This window comes from Pocillopora verrucosa, chromosome 1, assembly GCF_036669915.1.
Source record: "Pocillopora verrucosa isolate sample1 chromosome 1, ASM3666991v2, whole genome shotgun sequence".
Taxonomy (NCBI): domain Eukaryota; kingdom Metazoa; phylum Cnidaria; class Anthozoa; order Scleractinia; family Pocilloporidae; genus Pocillopora; species Pocillopora verrucosa.
This window is the reverse complement of record NC_089312.1, coordinates 33,817,252-33,836,829: the sequence shown is the minus strand read 5'-3', so window position 1 is coordinate 33,836,829 and position 19,578 is coordinate 33,817,252. Positions and strand designations below refer to the sequence as shown.

Genomic DNA, 19,578 nt, shown 5'->3' with positions numbered 1-19,578 from the left:
CAGCAGCTAAGTTTGCAGTTTAGGATAACTTCATTCTAATTTATTGTTACAGTTACAACAAGATTTAATCAAAAAATCAATTTTATTTGTCTGTAATTAACCCCTTCACTCCCAAGAGTGCTTGGTTTTCAAATATAATTTAAGATATTGTATTTTATGGAAAAGAATCAAAAGATTTTATTCACAATTTGTGTCAAACCAAATTTAATGATTGATTAGGACTATTTTATACGAATAGCTGTAATTGAGGATTAATCCGTATGAAGTTTTCAAGAAAAGAAAAATAAATCAAATTCCATCCCAATATTACCACACATTGATGTTAATAATTAATCAAAAATATTTTACATGTAAGCCTTAATTAAGCTTCTAAATAAATTTCATTGAATACTTGAATTTTAGCTGGGTTTTTTTAATTTAAAGTATTCATTTTATATCATTAGCCTCAAATTTTTGCTTAAAATTCCCAGTAATTCTTAAACATTCTTAAAAATTCCCAAAAATTCCCAGAAATTCCTAGGAATTTTTTAGATTTACAGCTTTTCAGGGAAAGTCATTGGTTCTCTGAGTTGGAATTCCTAGGAATTCCAAGTCCTGTTGGCTATAAACTTGGAATTTCTGGGAATTTCTAGGAATTTCTAGGTTTTTAGAACCAGAGTTGTTATGGTTGGGAATTCCTAGGAATTCCCAGTCCGAATTTACCGTGAAAATTCACACCTTTATTCCTAGGAATTCCAAAAGCCATTTCGCAAGGGTATCAACCCATGAGGGAAACTGCAACTAACAGATGTCATAATATTTCGAAACCCACCAGGCCTAGGACAACTTATGCTCATGATACATTGAAAACCATTTTCATTTCACAACTCATGGTAATTTATTAGGTGGCAAGACACCATTGAAAGAATCAGACCAAAATATTAGACAATTTAAAAACTCCCAAAAGTGACTGATTCATGTAACTTCTCTATAATATCCAAACAATATCCAGCAAACAGATAATGATAATACTGAAACTTATCAGGCAGAAGTTATCTTGATCTTACATCAAATTCTCATAACTTATTTACAAGTAAATGTGTAGCAACTAGAAGGAAGAATTAACAATCAGATCTTGGGTATTAAGGGTTAAAGGAAGAGAACAGATATGCTTCCTCTCAGCTACTGATCTCAACAATGCTAGTCCTTTACACACATTTAAGTTTCTGTCAGAAATAAACATTCTGTGAATTGATATTCCCATTCTTAGAACTCAGAGGCCTTCTGACACAAAGGTTTGCTATACTAGTTCTTATTGAACTGTGTCCAAATGATATAATTTTGAGATGTAAAGAAGATACTTAAAAGATTGAGAAATATATCCAAATCAAGATATTTATTTTTTACTGTTACAGTTACCATAAGATTTGTTTGAAAGAGAATCTTTCAGACCATCAAATTGTATGAGAAATTATTTTTTGCGAGACTTCTATCAAACTTTTTATTATGAGGACAATTTTGTGAATAATAAAATTTAAGTGTCATAATTCATCTTTGTGTCAAGAACTCTTTTAGTTAGTGAAACTCACTTTTTCTTTTTTTCAATTTGAAGCATTAAATTGATCAATACATAAAGCACACAAAATATTTTTTGAGAGTTCCATGTGGCATCCATAGTGGATTACTATGCTATCATAAAAAAACAAAAACAACAACTACTGAAAACTGCTTTTATCACAATTACTACCAAATTTGTGTCAGTTTTCTGGGTCTGCCATAACAAGTGAAAACTTTGAAGATACAGCGTCTTGGTTATTTTATTAAAAGCAATTACTTTTCCAAGAGTTCTCTGCTAGGAGTGTTTTAGGCAAGCCATTTAGTAAACAGGTGAGCAGTACTGAACTTATTGACTTACTGCCAGAATAAAAAAAACTCTATTGAACTTAAACCAATTCAGGTACCTAATAAAAAATTTGTACTAATTTTGCAACAATAGTTACCCTCATCCATAATTCACAGAGAATAAGATAAGTATAGAATGATAAATACTTAGCAAAAATACATGCCTCTGTGCATAAACTTGAAGAAGTGAAAGCTCGTAGGCAAACCATTGGGGCCATAAAATGTATTTGAACAACCAAAAGCGGCACACTGCTTTCCATTCTTTTTGGGAGAAAAATTAGCTTTATCGACGGAGATTTCGGCTAGGACCATCCGTTTTGCTTAAAAATCGAACAATTTTACTGCCCACTTACAAATTTCACAAAAAGTGCTCACAGAGATTTAACATGAGTCAACCCCAGCCTCGTTTTCACATGTGCGTGGCTGCATGTCCAATATGGCGCTAAGAACCGTAAAAAGGTCTATTGGAGCCTGGTTCTTTTAACTCAGTATATGGCAGACTTCCATAGGCTCCCTCTGCAGGTGCCTTCCATCCTCTGATGGGATTGTTATGAAACTTTGCAAAATTTGCTATCACAGCTTATCTACTCTGCATAATTTCTTTATCAACTTCAAGTTGTAATCAATCTTTCACCTAATAGGTATATGCCTGCATGGAATAAGTTGGGGGAACTCACTTAAAGAAATTTGAAAAAACAAACGCACACAACTCACTGACTATGTGCAACAACCCTTTTGCATGATCACCTTGTTTACTGAATAAAAAAGGTGCACAAAATTTGTCATGGCTATAGACGTACAAAATGATGCCAATCCAACAAAATTAAACTGTAAATTATTGGTACTCCTATGCACATAAAATAACTCCCTTCCCTTTCCCTGGTTTTCACTTTTTGCTGTTTTGTTTTTCAATTTTTTCCCAGCATGTTTCAAATTCAAGTCTAATTTCAAGGTGGGCAGACAGAATCACTGCCATATACAGTAACTTTATAAAATTAATGCAGTTTTCTCATGTTTTGTTTACTGTAACTACTTCCTTGTGCTTAGCATCTACAGCAGCAATTTGCCTACAATAAACATTTCATGTAAGAGTGAGTACTTGTCCGACACTTTATCTGATTCAATAATGAAACAATCATTTGACAGAAATGGGCACCAGGAATCAATCCCTTCCTTGAAAGCACTTTTGTCATATACAATCTCTTAATTGTCACAAACCCATTTAATTTAAATAAGACTCAGATCTAATTCGGGGCAGGCTTGATCCAGTCACCTGACTAACTCAGTCTATAACTTCTAAGATCTAATTGTCAATTCTCCTTTCCATCTGCTACACATTTTTTTTCGAATTTATTCAGTTACAAGAATTTGGTGTTAGGTCATGATATTAACCACCATCTAATAAGTTTGATGATTCTCATTACCTGTTTCCTGGATAATATATGAATATTACAGGGAGAAGTTAAAGTTTAATCACTACTGAGGGCTAGGCTTAATGAGGGTGAAATTGGGGGGTTCTGAACACCCCCCAATTCTGCAACAAAAATTAAGCAAATATGGCAATTTCACAAAAAAGTTTGGCAAATACCCAAACACATCAATTCCAAGTTTAGACTCAGTGTCATGCCAAAATCATTACTCTGTATGTTTCATTTAGAGGAAATAATATGGAAATAACAAGTAATAGAATAAAAGTTAAGTCAGGTAAATTATGTTGCTTAAGATGGATTAGAGAAGCTTTAAGTTGTTTTAGGTCCTTTTTCAGGTTTGATTTCCAAAAAAATCTCAAACTGGAAAAGACTAAGACTCATTGTAGACAACTTGAAGGATAATTTTCAATATTGTCCAAAATGTTAAAAAAAACTGCATTCCACAGATTCAGAGAACACTGCAATACCACAATGTGAGATTAAAACAACCAAAGTACCTAAAAAAAATTGTCCAAAACCACAAAACGGCAAATTGCAATTTCCCCTTTGTTAACTCTACTACTTGCCTTGTATGTAAGCATTCCAATTCCTGCAAACTCTAGGATCAGTGCAAGGATGAATATAAAACATTGTCTCCAAGAGCCTTGAGCTTGGCACCCTCGGCTTCTGAAGACTTGCCACAGCACCGGAACAACAAACACTCCATTCATCATAACTATACGCAAACCAGGGTGGATCTTTAGATCAAGCAGCACAACAATGGCAAAAAAGCAAAGGCCAAAAACTTCCAGTGAAGAAGAAAACAAACCCTGCCATAAAATGGATAAACAAATTAAGTGCAATATCAGGGGTATAGGGGATGGGGTGGAGGGAGGGATTATTAATCTAAGATCTACAGTAAAAGCATTTTACACACTAATTTTAAAAATTCTTCTTCCGAAGTGGCCAGTAAAAAAAAACAATTAATTGGCTACTAAATATATAGCAAGAGCTGTAAATTTAAGAAGCTGTGTTTGTTGGTCATGTGAAAAGCTGCACTATTATTGGAACTTAGTAGATAGCATTTAGAGTTGTAGTTAGGGTGGCTGTCAAGTATATAGTACTGCATAAAGAGTTTGTTTCTTTTTTTGACAATTAAAATTTAACTTCTTGTGACCGCATGTTATGATTTTTGTTTTCCAGAAGGCAACTTTGAGAATAATATTGATGATAATGACTAAATTAAAAATAAAACATTTGCTTAGTACTAGAAACTATGTACATATTCAAAAGCACTTTACATTACATTAAGGATTATAAACTAGTACTGAACACTTTCCTAAAATAGAAATGATTTGTGTAATTCCTTAAAGGTAGCTAGGCTGCTGCAGGGTTTGATTGGTAATGACAGTGAGTTCCATAACCCAGGAGAAGCATGAGTATGAGCATGATCCTGAAGTGTAGTACAGTTGACCAGTAGAATAAACAGAAGAGATTGTGTAGACGAGCGAAGAGCATAATTAGAAGCATGTTTTAAGAGATAAAAGATCTTTAATGTAAGGTAGACTTAGATAGCTTAACAACTTAAATCAAAAACAGAAAAACTTTAAAAGGTTCAGCTTTAAGCTAATAATGCCAGGTTTAACCAGTTTTTTTAATAGCCACATTCTGGCCATTGGCTTTTGTTGTATTCACATGCCTTTTCAGGAAATATAAGCAAATTAGGAACACAGTCACAAGCAAAGATCACAACCCATCGCATGATGACCTTCTGCCTCTTAGACTATCTGAGAGCTTAAAAGCTGTAGGAAGATGGATATCATGACACTGATCGAGTTACACATTTTTATTCTGATAGTCCCTATCAAAGATGATAAATGTAGTGTAGGGTAATCATTTTATTAAAATTTGAGTGTAAGAATGTGTATTTAGTAAGACTGATGAAATAAATATAGCCTTGTTGACCTCAAAAATGCCAAAATTATGGACCTTCTTGCTACACAGATTTGAAACCCTATCTTTAGTTGCAAGATTTTCTTTGAGAATCATCAATTTTCTGAAATTAAATCCAAAACAAACATACATTGGCCAGTTGATTAGTGCTCGTGGATTTGACAGTTCCCACTTAATATTTGAACAAACAGCGAGAGTATTTGCTCTCCAAAATCATAATAAAATTGAACCTTAAGGAAATCTAAATAGTGACCAGAGTGTACAAAGTACAAGAATGTAATTGAATTGTTCGGCACTTTATTTTTAATCTATCATAGGCACCAAGAGTGCAAGTAGACCAATTATTTTGGCAAGAGGAGTAACAACAGCCGAACAAAGCTACGAGGAACGCCGTAATTTCAATCTCGATGAACATTACTTTGACTACGCTAGTATTTGAGTTCAAGAAAATTATGTTCACATGCGTCAACTTTTTGCGACGGAGGTGCAAAAATGTATGATTCGCGATCATCGCTAATCGAAAAAGTCATGTGATCTCAACCGGACGTAAATTTCCGCTATGATTCCCGAAGAACAACTTCGATTTGATTCTGTTAAGCTTGTAATTCTCACGCGATTTTGGACTAAACCTTACACATTTAGCTTCTGAAATTTTTGTAATGAGCTTACCATAAAAACAGCTTTCCTGCTTGGCCACTTGTGAGTTTTGGAGAACAGGCTTATCCAGGAAGCCTTCAAAAGCGTGTAAGCTTCCGGTATGATCAGAAGCACAACAATCATGATGAACAAAGTTTCTCTTTCGATGCCAGATGAAGCGTTTCCGTGGTAATGTGCAATCGATAATAGAGAAAGTTTACTGGCGACCAGGCAAATCAAAACGGAAACAAACAGGAAGGCGCCGAAGAGACATTTCACTATGGATAGCCATGCAGAAGACCTCGACTCGCGTGGTTTCTCTCGGTTGATCTTCGCAGTCTGTGATACTGCATACTCAATTTTGGGAGTTGTTTCTGCAAGCAGTGACCTTTCAGATGGATCTGTTGAGCTGTGTTCGGGACGCGTTGCTTGTCTTGCCATCCTCCACGTCCGAATATCATCAGAGTGATTTCCCTGCAGCTTTTCCATACAGAATTCGTAGAAATGCAGGAAGCGATCATGAGCCCGCGAGCGCGCCATGAAATTTGCCCTGGCATAGACCCCTATCAACTCCTGGTGTCAAATTTTTGCGGAAACTTGTTTACGCCTAGATACGTTAATGAAAGACGGCGGACACCCAGAGTGTTGCTTTCGGTTCTTCCGACAAAGTCCGACGAGTTTTGATTTGTATTTCGGTCGAAAATCCAGAACAATGGGGTTGGACGTGCGTGACTAGTTGACGAAAAGTAGGAGTTGTTATGGAAACGTCCGATAAAGGAATTCGCAGAAAGACGACGGAAAGGTTTATTTAGTTCGAAAGACGAAACGTAGCGAAAGACAAAATCACGAACATCTCTACTTTTCAGATTTTCAAAACAACAAATGTTTATATTTCGCCAAACAATTCAACACTCTTCAGTGGACCGCTAGTTCCCTAAGGAGAATGCCTCTTCTCTCAGTGAGAAGCGTGCGCAGAGCGGGACCCGCGTGGGGGTGTTATGCGAAGTCTCTCTAAAGCAAGGAAGAGAGAAGCAAAATAGCGTACGGTTTCTTAGCGCTGCACAATATCTCTGGCTTACATTTTCTGGAATATTCTTCGAAAGATTGCCCCCAGGTTTTTCCTCATATGAACTTTATTTTATCCGTTTCTGGACGAACAGAACACTTTCCAGGCAATCTTCCGTCCAAGGAAATTCTCCCTTTTCGAGCTCCCCGAAGGCCTTTATGAATTCAAGCACAGTACCCCTTGTCACTTTTTAACCAACTGAAGTACATTTTTCACAGCTGGTGAGACGATCCAACGTAAAATAGAAGAACCGTTTGGAAACATAACAAAGAACCAGCAGTTGGTATTTGCATTAATTTATTTTTAAGCCGCTCAAGTTGACATTACGTCAAGTACATCAGGAAATAAAAAGCATTTTTGTGTTGTACGCTATAATTTTATCGAAATATCCATTTGGGCTCAACTGACTGTCCATAATAATCTTTAACGTACAAGGTTCCTCTACAGATTGCTACGATTGCTGCCAAATGATCATCATTCACTTTGTCGCTGTATTCAAGTTCAATATGCCGTAACGAGGGCGCAAAGGACATGGAGCGACATGGCATTTGGTCACCAAGGGACTTGGCTGTTTCCTACAAACGAGAGAAAGAAAAAACATTGGTTGCAAGCCAAGGTTGACAAGACCAAGTTGTAAACTTGACTTCCGCCGGTTTCTCGGGTTCCGTCCTTGATCCTTTAATCTTTTTCACAGCTTCGCCGCAGTTCTTTAAGATGTCACGCAAAGCTACCCTACAAACTCTACCCTGTTCTGAGGTTAGAATTGCGTGACACGCGACCCGACCCAAGCCTCCCTCGTTTTTTCACTACCGAACCAGGAACTTCCGAGCAAGAAAGTAAGCTCAATTTCCGAACAGCGGGTAGAAATTGGGCCTAGACCGCGTAGTTTAGCCTATAGATTTGACTATCCGGACTTTCCAATTCAAAATTCCCCACTTCACCACGTTTATTTCCCACAAAAGAGCGAGTTCCAGATAAGGAGCTATTTTTTTAATGAGAGATTTTCCAGGTTTTTCTGATTAACCGTGAAAATTTGTTTCCTCAAAGCAGACACATTCGTTGTTGCTCATTCGTCAGTGACGTAAGGAAAGGAAAACTACAAAAAATATATCAAGATCAACTAAATGTAACCGTGGAAAAACAAAATATCAATTAGATATGTCAAAGATTTGTAGATTTTGACACCAAGGTATGGGTAAGAAAAGCGAAAATTCTCGAGTGTTGTTTTACTGGGAATCAGCGAATCACTCACCGTATCACAAGGCTTCAGAGAAACTTTTCCTTGAGGGAGAACACTTTGGAATTTTTTGTTGTATCTCCACAATTCTTGTAATAGACTCCAACAATTTAAATCTCCTACAATTCCCAAAAATGGATGGGAGGTTATGAGCTTTAAACCGTTCAAAACTGCTTTCTTGAGCTTTACACAGCTTTGCATCAGGGCTTTGATGCCGTTGTCCGATAAACAAGAGTTCCAGCTTGCATCTATTTCTCTAAGAAGCGGCATGTTCTTAGCCAAGCTACTGAGTGCATCATCTGTAAAGCTATCAATCCCTGCAATATTCAGGCAAGAAATATTATGGCAGTTCTTTCCAAGTGCAGTGATGGTGGGCTTAGAAGCTGCACATTGTCGTAGACCAAGTCGTTGAAGGGAGCGACAAGAATTTGCCACTGCTGATATTCCCTGATCCGTGACGTCTTCGCACCAGGATATGTCCAAGACATTAAGCTACAGAAAAGAAAAACATATCCATATTTCAGTACCTGCCTAAAACTTGTACGTCTAACAGGTGCTTGAGAACTGGGCTAGTCTCACGACTCGTGGCTTGAACCCAAAATTAAAGGAAGTCGACCGTACAACAGCCCGCGATCAGGCCCCCACTATAACGGCTACGAGCGTTTCTCCGCCCGCGGAAGGATTTGAGAAGAGTCGGGGAGAGGTCTACCAGCATTGCTCAAAGCCTCAAACTTATTCCCACGCGAAGAAACACTCACTCTGAAGCGCTCATAACTGGGGATCTTCTCACCGGCTGATTGTGCAGAGATCACACTACAAGTCTATGTAGACAAAATATGTCCGAATACTTCCCGTCATTCGAGCACTTTCTCTGGGCTACCTTCAACCCTCAACCGTGTAAACACGGAAACAAAACAAATATGCCTCAGAAGCGTATGCTATCAAATAACGACACAAGTTGCAATGGTGGCTAATCAATCACTTATCCAACTCCCTTTAAAGTAATAAAATCACCTTAATTGTTTCTTTGCTTCACCCCACTCCCCACATTTCTCATAGAGCTACTATGCTTGTCCCATACAAAGCTCTTTCTAAATCAATATCTTTCCTGCTCCCTTCAGTCTTATACAATGTATTTCACCTTTTCCCCACAGCCCTTTGCTATGCTCTCAAGTGTAAAGTCAGTGATAGCAGCCTCAGCCAAGGACAAGGATTGTAGATGCTTGCTCCTTGTGAGAGGCACCAGTCCATGGTCAGTGACATAACACATACCCTTCAGCTCAAAGCTGCTGAGTGTTGGACAGTGCACAGGGATGGAGATCAGGGAAAGGTTGCTGAGCTTTTCACAATCAACCTGGAAAGAGTGAAAGGAGAAACAAATCATCTAACTTTGTGGAAGTCTAATTTTTGGATACTCTGAAGGTATGATTGAGTCAAATTTCCCTCCTGTGTTTCTCTTTGGATCATCTGAAATATGATGATAACATTTTACATATCTAAATTGTCAAGACGTTATACAGACCACAAGAAAAGTTTGTAAATCATAAGGCAAAGGCAAACTACAGTGGAACTTCCATTCTGGGGTCACTCTTGCGAGCAGAGCAAGAGTTCCCTAGATGTAGATGTCCCAAAGGAGAGGTTCCACAAAATAAACAGACTTTTTCAAGTTTCCCGTCAACACCCCACTTAGGCAATTACACACCCACACAGATTGAAAGTTCAGTCTATTGCTAAATCATTGACCTGCAGAGCAAGCATAATTTTAGCAGGTGTTTATGCTCTGTATTATGTTGGTGAAAATTATGGCTTTCATCTTTCATTTTTACAGCAGCAAAATTTTGGGGAGAAAAAGAAAATCAGTGGCAGTGAATATTTTTAACGAAACAAGGCCGGTTGAACAAACATTTGCAAGCTTCTTCACATTAACTTGCCCTAATAAGAAGCCTCCACTGCAGGCTACTAATTCATCAAAAGCTATGGGTTTGCTTGAACAATAAAGTAGAGGTTTCTGAGCCATTACCAAGTATCTTAGTTATTTTACTAATATCTACAAGTTGCATACATTCATGTCTAACCCATACAAATAATAACAATATTTCATGGATATTTCTACATTTACATACCAAAGACAAAGATTCCAGGTCAGGTTGATGCCTAAGAATGTATCTCAACATTCCATCCTCCAGTTCCAACCATGATATTGTAAAATTTTTCAAACCTTCATTAGCATGAGAGAAAATTTTCAAGCATGCATTACCTAGCTGTTTGCTTGGATAATGCATGCCAGTAATGTCCAATGTTGCAATTTGTGGCTGAAAACTCTGCGTTACTAACAAATCACTGATTTGAATAACTCCTTTGGGTGACAGTAAACAGTTGGGCGTACTTTTGTTGTCCTTTTCACCAGTATAAATTGTATGCTGATTGGGGTTAACTTCTTCCTCACTGTCAATTAGCACATCTTTAACCTCCCAACAATTCTTAGACTCCTTGCCTATCCCATTTTTTTTAGGGATATTGGAAGGGGTGGAAGATTTGCACCCTGCACATGACATTTTACATGCGGCAGAGCTGTAATCACTATCCACACCATCTAAATGTAGCAAAGAAATACTGGGAAGAACGTCAACAAGTTTCTCTCCTTCCCCACTCCTAGCATGGATTCTAAAATCCTTAATTTCTGCATCTTCATCCTCTAAAGCTGACTCTATAGAAGTTATATCACAATTCACACTTGTGGTAGGTGAGGAAAGATAGTTGGGTGCAGACTTTTCCTCACCAGCCTCTTCACATCGTGTTGTCATGTCATCATGTACTGGATGGCTCTCTACTTCAAAATTATCTTCACAAGCTAAAATTTCCTCTGACCCACAGTGTTCTGTAGTTTGTTTTCCAACAGTCATTAAGTCATATCTCTCCAAGCCAAGCTCCCTGTTGCCCACACTCCTAAGTTTACAAGTACTTGTAATTTCTTCTTGTTTTGACAGTAACTGCATTCTGTTACAACTAGTACTTTCACTATCAACAGTTGCCTTGGATCCATCTTCAGTGGGAATGTCATTCCAGCAAATTGTCCTATCTCCAGCTCTCTCCATGAAATTTCGTTCACCATTATCATCATTGCACTCTTCATCTCCAAACCTTGCATTTTCATGTTCAGAAGCTTTGTCACTTTGTGGGATTTCTGGGGACAAACTGGAAAAAACTGCAAAAGAGGTATCAGACCCAAACTCCTTATGGCTCTGTCCATCTTGTGCTTTATTCTGTTCATCCACATGACATGTAGGGAGAACAAACTTTAGTGTCAAAACTTCCATCTCATTCAACAAATTTTCATTAAGTGAAAGATCATTATCTTTTGACATCATTGGGGATGGCTGTGTTTTAACAGAATCACTGACATCATTACACCACTGATTGTGATTGGGAATTTCCTGTACTGTCTCTTGGTTTGATGTCGAAGCAAGATCAGTGGCAACTGCATTGTGCATGATTCTTGCTACTTTATCTATGTTTAATCCAGCTAAGTACAGCAATGCCATGCAATTAACTCCTGTGTAAGCAAGATTGATACTTGTTAAACTAGATCCACACAAACTGACAAGGTGTTTCACTGTATCAGTTGATAGTGAGCGACAGCCTGATATATCGACATTGGTAAGGCCAAAACCTGCATGAGGCATTTGGTGAGTAGGATCTGTGATCATTGCTTCTTTCTTAGAATTACGAATTGCAAAAGCAGCATCAGTAATGTTTTTACAGCTGGAAAGGTTGAGGTGTTTTAAGCCTGGGCAGCACATCAAAGCCACCTAAAAAGGAAACAAGTTCAGTACATTATATGTGGACAGCATGGGAACATAGGAGTAACATATAACAATACAATAATATTTAAATATTGTGAGTTTTAATTTTATTTGAATTTTGTGCATTGTCTAAGATAAAAAGCACACTTATTAAACTCAGTCTCCACCAGAGTTCCCACACAGTACAATTTTTCAGTTGAATGAGGTATAACAGTAGTTTGGCAACCATGATTTGACATTAAAATCATATTGTTATAGCAGAAAACTGGCTCAGTTTTCAGCAGGCTTTAATAATTGATGGTTGGTGATGCACGGCTCTTGATATTTGGTTACCATTGGACACAAGAAAGGTTGGCCATGCAAAAACCTATTACCAAACTTTTACCCCACCTAGCTCAACTGATAATCATAGTACACTACAAAGGGATTGGTGGAAATCAGTCGCTTCAGGAAGAAATCTCACAATCTTATTACAAGCTGTCACTGTGTTATAGGTAGCATACTTACTCAGAAATAATTATCATGTCCAGGTTAATTTTAGATATGCTCATTAAAAATTACTTATTGACATCCTGCATGTGAACAGCAAAATTTGGGTCCTATTTTCCCATGTTTCTAACTGAAATGCCGGTGATGTAAGTAATGTTTATTTCAAATACGTTGATTTGTGTGATAACTTATTAGTGCCTTGAATGCATACTTACCTGAACAATGTCATCAGAGACAAGTTCTGAATTTTCAAAAGATAGAGATACCAATTTTGTTGCTTTCTCTTTAATACAGCAAAACACGACTGGATGAAGGAGGTGGATACATTCAGTGAAATCAATTGCTTGAAGCTGGTGACATCTGCAAGGAAACGAGTATAACACAGTTTGCACTTGAATGTTAATTTTTCGATAATTAGGTAAATGAATCTGAATAATCAAGAGTTTAACTTCTTCAAATCCACATACTTAGCGATTGCTGTTTGAAGTCCACTGCACGACAAACGATTACAGCCTCTCAGTTTTAATTGCTTCAGATGCGGAGGTGACAAGACAGATAAGAGTTCATCGGTGAGTTCACCAGGAAAATCTTCAAAGACCTGTGAAAGAATTTCGTCTCCAAAAATGCCTTGCCCAAAATTTCGAAGATACTCCAGCATTACGATGTGTTGCCGTGAAATATCACTACTGCAAACTAAGTATTTTATGATCGTTGCTTGAACAATGTATCGCAAGTTAGGCGGGTCCATGATCTTATTAAGACAGTTTGATTAACACTTGAAAATTATTAATGAGAACTTAGTTCGTCCGCCATATTGACCGATCTACCCATAACTCTTTGCAGGGATATAATGTTTACATACGCATGCGTTCACAGTGTCTAACCGCCAATCGAATTTTGCGCGTCATTTTCCAAAGCAACCAGCGCTTGATTACTGCCGAACGCCACGAACGGTAGCGTAATAAAAAATACCGTAAATTTTTTTACAATTTAATCAAAAGCTCAACAGAAAGCGACGATGAGTCTTTCATTGAAGACGCCTGATTTCAGCAAAGGAAGAGGCTCTAAAGGCAAGCGGCGGGAGCTGGGCGAAGAACAAAAGCAAGAAATCAAAGAGGCGTTTGATTTATTTGATACGGATAAGGATCGTGCTATAGATTATCACGAACTGAAGGTAACTTAAGCTTTAAACATAAAATCATCTTTAGTATCCAACTCTTGACGTTTTTCTGAGCTTGTCAATCGTTATTTGTTGAAATCGGCAAAGTTTTATTAGGAGCAGTGCTTGCCTTGGATATTGGAAACTGATTACTTTTTTGTTCTGTAATGATTGTGTGACGATGTCTTTTCCACTAATTGACCTTTGCTTTAGAAATTATTCTTTGAGTATTGTTACAAGACAAAAAGTTAACCGTTGTTGTGAAACCATCCAAGACGAGTATAGTCTGAGCTGCTAAACCGTAATATACTCGTCGTTAAGGCCTACTAGGAAGAAAACGATTGATTTCTCGCCAAATTAAATGTACAGTCGAAACGATGTTAACGTGTTTGATGGTTAAAGTACAAAATATTTTAAAGTGCATTACGTGCATTGTAAGCTAATCTCCGTTCACTTTCATCTCAAAATCAGCACACAATTTCCTGTGCTTTATTAAACACAGCGCATCGAAATTATTTAGGCAAACAATTTCCGAAATTTTCTTGCATTTTCTAACAAGGGTACCTCTTAGGCGAACATTTCGACAGAGAGAGCCAATTTGACATTCAAACACATATTTTGAAATTACTTTTCGATTCTCGTACAGGATATCTATTTTCTTGGGAACGAAACTTGCGTGTCTCGTTATATTTAAAGAAAGGGATTCGTTGCCCGACATGTTAATTCTTATAATGCTAGAATTGTTTTGATAACTGTACAATCCCTCAAATTTGCGATGGTCATGCATCATAAGAGTAATTTACCATCATTTTTTTTTCTATGTGCCTGAGTAGTTGTTCACAATTTTTAGTGTATTCTATCCCACAAATGTATGCGTAATACTGAGTCAGTAATTACCTTCAGTGTTTAATTGCATTCAGCCTGTCAAAGAATTCAATTGATGTTTTTGATTACTCGAGTGGCATTTTCAATCATCAGTCCCTTTTGTTTCTTTTGAAAGCGTGAAATCGTCGATAATTAGTGTGTCATTATTAGACCTCACAAAGACAGGAAGTTTTTTTTTTTGATGGTAATGGCTGGGGTAGAGTATCAGGTGTTTCAGGTCAGTGTTTTAGTGTCATATTTTAGATGAAATCAACCATGTTTTAGATAATCAAGGAAAGATGTATAAACTCAATCCTGACTGTTAAAGTGCTCTTGAAACATGTTGCTGGCTAAATTTGGCTTTCTTTGCTATTATGAAGTACTAGTGTGTTCTAGATTGCACTAACAAAGAAATAATGCTTGTAAATGCAATCTATTGATAGGTCTAACCTTGTGTAACTGAAATTAGATATAGTCTACTTTATTTTAGCCTTCCTTCATGAAAGTAGATTTTTGGTGTTTACTTAATATAATTATTTATTTTTTGTCTGTTTGAAATTTTTACTGGGATGATAAACTCGCGGGTTTTGGTTCTAAACAGACTTAATACACTTTGTGGTTGCATAGAGATAGCATTGTCCAAAGTCTGGGATATCTATGTTCAAACTCCAAAAAAATTATCACTGAGTAGAGTTTATTATTACCTTGTTTATATTTTTTGGGAGGGTATTTTGTGGTTGCAGAAGTCAATTTGTTTTGTTATGGCCAAAAACACACTGGAAGGATAACACTACAAACGATTTTCCGTACAGTGAGAAATCTTTACTACCACCACACAAATTAATTTTTTTAATGAATGACTGATTCATTGATTATTTTGATTATTGTTTAGGTTGCAATGAGAGCTCTTGGATTTGATGTGAAGAAAGCAGATGTTCTGAAAATCATGAAGGACTATGACAGAGAAGCTTCAGGCAAAATTACATTTGATGACTTCAATGAAGTCAGTAAGTAAACCCAAAAGTAACAGTCATTTTAATAGTTAATTTATCATGTGATTCATATGGCCCATGTGAGCAATCTCCTAGAAAACCATTGTGAAAGTTGACATGCATATGACAGGACAGGTTTACGTGAGCTGGTCAAAGAAAAGCGGTCTGCTCTTGCACTTACACAGCTTCATTGCAAAAACTTAAAGGAACAAAGAAAAGAGTTAAAACACCATGTGTGCATTTTCAGTGAATTGTGAGTTTCTGGTTCCTTCTGGGAAAAAAAAGGGAAAAAATGAAGAAAAGTTGTTAGATAACTGGGAATATATGAAAATCATACATGCAAAAAGTTTATAGTATAGAATCTCTTTGCAGTTGTCCCACATGTGCCCATCTATCACATCCTATTTAGGTTGAAACCAATTTCTTCTGAATTTTCAATGCTTTATAGTGGTCATATGATGAAATGTTTATTGTCTGAGTTTGGTTGGAAGAGATGGGAAAATATATGGCTCTTGGTCATGACCTTGAGTCAATTATTTCTGGTCAGCCCTCCCACTCAGTCGATAAGTGCATATTGCAATCAATGTGCAGTGTATGAAAACAGAATGGTAATGATGATAATATTAATAATGAGTGTAATACTAACAATGGTTATACAATAAGAATTATTATATATTTGTGAAAATAGTGTACAGCTGGTATGATGCAGCATTTTGTCTCTGTCAAGAGAGTTAGCAGATACCTATCAAAAATTTCAAGCAAAGTTGTTTGGATTCATTGATCATTTCTAGTAGTGTAATTTGGTAATTTTGTTGAAAGTGACCTTGGTAATAGAAAAGGCTTTGTAAAATGTGAAAAGTGTAAGCTACTGAGAACTATCACTCAACAACAAAATACAGGGAATACCAATTGTTTCTTCTCCTAATTTTAGTGACAGATTGGATGCTGGATAGGGATCCACAGGAAGAAGTGTTCAAGGCATTCAGATTATTTGATGATGATGACAGTGGCAAAATTAGTCTCAGGAATCTGAGACGAGTAGCAAGAGAACTGGGAGAGAATATGACGGATGAGGAGCTTAGAGCTATGATTGATGAGTTCGATAAAGATGGAGATGGAGAAAGTGAGTGACTTTAAATTTGTCTATAATTATATTTGCCCCTTATTTATAACTTATATTCTAGTTGACCATATAGAACTTGTCAAGAGCATTACATGTTCCAATATGTATCAATCCTTTAACTTCAATGACACACCAAGACAGAATTTCTCCCTGCAAAATCAATACAATATCAAGCAGACATCAATTGAGAATTTAGAAACAAATATATGGATTAGGGGTTTATTAGTTGATCCAATAACAAATCATCTGTATTGACATGGTAAGAATTGTATAGCAGATAATAAATACTGCTGAGATATTGGAAGTGGAAGTGTTAAGCCTTGTGTAATCATGTGTACCAAAACATTATGTGGCTTAATTCAATTGCACAAGTACATGTTATTGTATTTTTTTTTTCTTTGTTGGAATCCGCCCTAATGTTTTTATTTTGATTAGCAATGTGTGTAATTTCTCTCCATCTACAACCTTCCTGCTTCCTCTCTTATTTGTTTTCCTTCTTGTGTGTTTGTTTACTCAAACAAACTACTATACTGTAAATGGGGTTCTTTTCAAGTTATTGTTAAGTGTACCCATTTTGAAATGATTTTCCATTGAGATGCACTTCTGAGTTTCAGTCAAAGAAATGATGATTTTTCATGGGGCAAGAGCTAATTTCAAATTTTTTCTTTCTCTGAGGAACATTTTCTAGATCAGATCTGATTTGAATTAAAGAGGAAATATTTTAACTCTTACTTAATAGTCTGGTGGCATTAATGAGGAATATCAGTATCAGGTTGTAGAAATATAACCAAGAGCCAAGATCGTAGGGGTATTTGGCCCACCAGCTTTCACTGACCCCTGTTTTGGTTTCTGCATCAATCAGAAGGTTACAGATCTGTAGAAACAGTGAAATTCTCTAATGAATATCAGTCTTCCTCATCCATATTGTTAGCTTGTAAAATTTTGTCAATCTCAAAGATATTTACAGGGTGTTTTCACAGTCTTAGCCACAGATTTTAAACTTGCTAGCTTTTAAAAATTAAAAGTTACATTGCTTATGACAGACCAAAAAATAACCCATTTCAATACTCATTTGCATAAAGACTATCTCCCCCATGATTAACATGTACAAAATAAAGCTATATTTAATTTGACTTTCACTTTTGTTTCTGCAGTAAATGAGGAAGAATTTCTGGCCATCATGACAGGAGATACATAAAGACAGGCACCTTTGGAAAAAAATGTATACTTGTATATTTTGCTGGAAAATCTGTGAACATGCCCTTTAACAATAAGATATTTTTTTTACCAGGAATAAGCAGACATGTTGTAAATTGTACTTTCACTTAGCAATTTGTAAATTGTTTATGCTAATGGCAATGCATACCTATTTTTAATTTACTTACTTAAAAATCAAAGGAAAATTAGATTTGGGTTGATGTATCCCAAAATGTGGTGTCATCAAATGTTTTGAAGATGTGATCTTGGCTGATTCCAATACTGAACAGAATATATGAAAGTATTTAGCTTTTTTTTAATTGTATTATTTATTATGACAACGCCATTGTAGATATTTTATTACTTCTTAATAAAAAACTAAACTGTTTCAGTTAGTGACTTCTTCAGCGGAAAGTATTTACTACCCTGGTATGATGGTGGGAACAAAAAGACGAAAGGTTTGGGGAAATGATTTGGTTGCCTGTTCAAATGAAATAATAGCCAGGTGACGCAAATGCTGTTTCCCCTGAATAATCATTTCAGTCGAAGGAGAAGGATGATGATAAGTTAGAAAAATGCCAGCTCTTACGATGTTTGATTGATGTGAAACCAAATTCTCAGGGCTTAGGGTCGGCCGCGCTGTGTTCACTTTTTTGTTTTTACCAACCTTCTGGAGTCGGAAAAATCAGCGAAAACAAAATTGATGCGAGCTCCCCGCGGAAAAGGAGTGACTGTTCGTAGTCAAACATTTTGACGTCCTCTGTGATTTAATTTTGAACACAGGGGTTTCAAAATGTTTTGAAGTAGGAAGTAGTTAGCAAAAGTTGGTGACTGAAAAGTTCATTAACTTAAAGGCCAACAGGTAATTAATTTGACCGGAGTAACCGGCTACATGTTATCAAGTAGCTGGAGGAACTCTGGCTGCTTGTTCTGAAACCCCTGTGGATAGACGCACGGTAACACGGAACCTGCTTCATATGATAAAAAGCAAATGGTTGTTAGCAGTTATGTCATTTGAGCGTCTGACCTCCATCAGATCATAAGCAAGTATCAATCAAAATGTGTGTAACATTAAGCTTATGTAAAATCTGCTTGATTGTGACCTATTATATGCCCAACATTATTTGTCGTTTCTGGTTGCTAAATGACGAATGCATGTTAGGTTACAGGGGGATCGTGTCGTTTGATCGTTCGGGTGAGGGTAGTCCTGGGAACGACTGTCGTCGGCACTAGTTACTGACGTTTCAATTACCTTTGTGTTGGTCATCATCAGAGTCATAAAACCCGTCGATTTTTCCCTCTCACATGCCCGACTAACGATGGATAAGACCTTCAGGAAGACAATTATCCAGTTACACACCAAGAAAGAGTGCATGCCTCTGAGAGGAGCTTCACCGCTTTCCTAGCTAATAGAGACCATAAAACCAAAGTAGGTTGTTTCGAGGTCTGAACACTATAAATTTAGTTTTGGATATGTTTAAGGACAATTTATTTGAAGCAAACCAGTCTGAAAGAATATTAAATCATGATTATGGAATTCATTATTGCTCAATAAGAGTGGGTCCTTGTTAGGAAAAAAATTAGTATCGGCAGCAAATAAAATAGATTTCAGTCAATATGCGTCACAAAGGTATTAACGTAGATGATGAGGAACAGAAGGTCAACAACAAAGCGTTGAGGGACACTACAGTGTATTACCCTGGGAATGGGTCTCTGAGGAAACCCATTCAAACGCCAAGCCTCGGATCCCATAGAGACGTAAATAGAAT

The 19,578-nt window shown here is 36.8% G+C and overlaps 3 protein-coding genes across 3 annotated transcripts in view; 1 reads left to right on the top strand and 2 right to left on the bottom strand.

The window, feature by feature from the left end:
- Nucleotides 1-6,510, bottom strand: part of LOC131790290 (uncharacterized) — a 26,424-nt gene extending 19,914 nt beyond the window's left edge. Inside the window, exons 1-2 of the mRNA XM_059107476.2 lie at nucleotides 5,913-6,510; nucleotides 3,878-4,120 (exon numbers count right to left, since the gene is read on the bottom strand). Coding sequence (XP_058963459.2) covers nucleotides 3,878-4,120; nucleotides 5,913-6,419 — 750 coding nt within the window. The 5' untranslated portion in view covers nucleotides 6,420-6,510. The remainder of the gene's footprint in view (nucleotides 1-3,877; nucleotides 4,121-5,912) is intronic.
- Nucleotides 6,511-7,144: 634 nt separating this feature from the next.
- Nucleotides 7,145-13,288, bottom strand: LOC131790291 (uncharacterized). Its single transcript, XM_059107478.2, has 6 exons — nucleotides 12,942-13,288; nucleotides 12,690-12,834; nucleotides 10,306-11,991; nucleotides 9,324-9,536; nucleotides 8,198-8,674; nucleotides 7,145-7,520 (listed from the first exon to the last, which is right to left on the bottom strand). The coding sequence occupies exons 1-6, from the start codon at nucleotides 13,220-13,222 to the stop codon at nucleotides 7,323-7,325; spliced, it is 3,000 nt and encodes a 999-aa protein (XP_058963461.2). The 5' UTR covers nucleotides 13,223-13,288; the 3' UTR covers nucleotides 7,145-7,322.
- A 90-nt stretch (nucleotides 13,289-13,378) lies between these two features.
- LOC131790273 (centrin-3) lies at nucleotides 13,379-18,200 on the top strand. Its single transcript, XM_059107461.2, has 4 exons — nucleotides 13,379-13,648; nucleotides 15,390-15,504; nucleotides 16,421-16,612; nucleotides 17,767-18,200. The coding sequence occupies exons 1-4, from the start codon at nucleotides 13,493-13,495 to the stop codon at nucleotides 17,808-17,810; spliced, it is 507 nt and encodes a 168-aa protein (XP_058963444.1). The 5' UTR covers nucleotides 13,379-13,492; the 3' UTR covers nucleotides 17,811-18,200.
- Nucleotides 18,201-19,578: the final 1,378 nt, after the last annotated feature.

Bases quoted from the DNA above. Each gene is read 5' to 3' on its own strand.
- LOC131790291 (XM_059107478.2), bottom strand. From the start codon at position 13,222: ATGGACCCGCCTAACTTGCGATACATTGTTCAAGCAACGATCATAAAA. The intron at 8,675-9,323 runs GTGAAATACATT...TCTTTTCTGTAG, and splicing joins CAAAGGGCTGTGGGGAAAAG to CTTAATGTCTTGGACATATC. The intron at 7,521-8,197 runs GTGAGTGATTCG...TCTCGTTTGTAG, and splicing joins CTCTGAAGCCTTGTGATACG to GAAACAGCCAAGTCCCTTGG.
- LOC131790273 (XM_059107461.2), top strand. From the start codon at position 13,493: ATGAGTCTTTCATTGAAGACGCCTGATTTCAGCAAAGGAAGAGGCTCT. The intron at 13,649-15,389 runs GTAACTTAAGCT...ATTATTGTTTAG, and splicing joins TAGATTATCACGAACTGAAG to GTTGCAATGAGAGCTCTTGG. The intron at 15,505-16,420 runs GTAAGTAAACCC...TCCTAATTTTAG, and splicing joins TGATGACTTCAATGAAGTCA to TGACAGATTGGATGCTGGAT.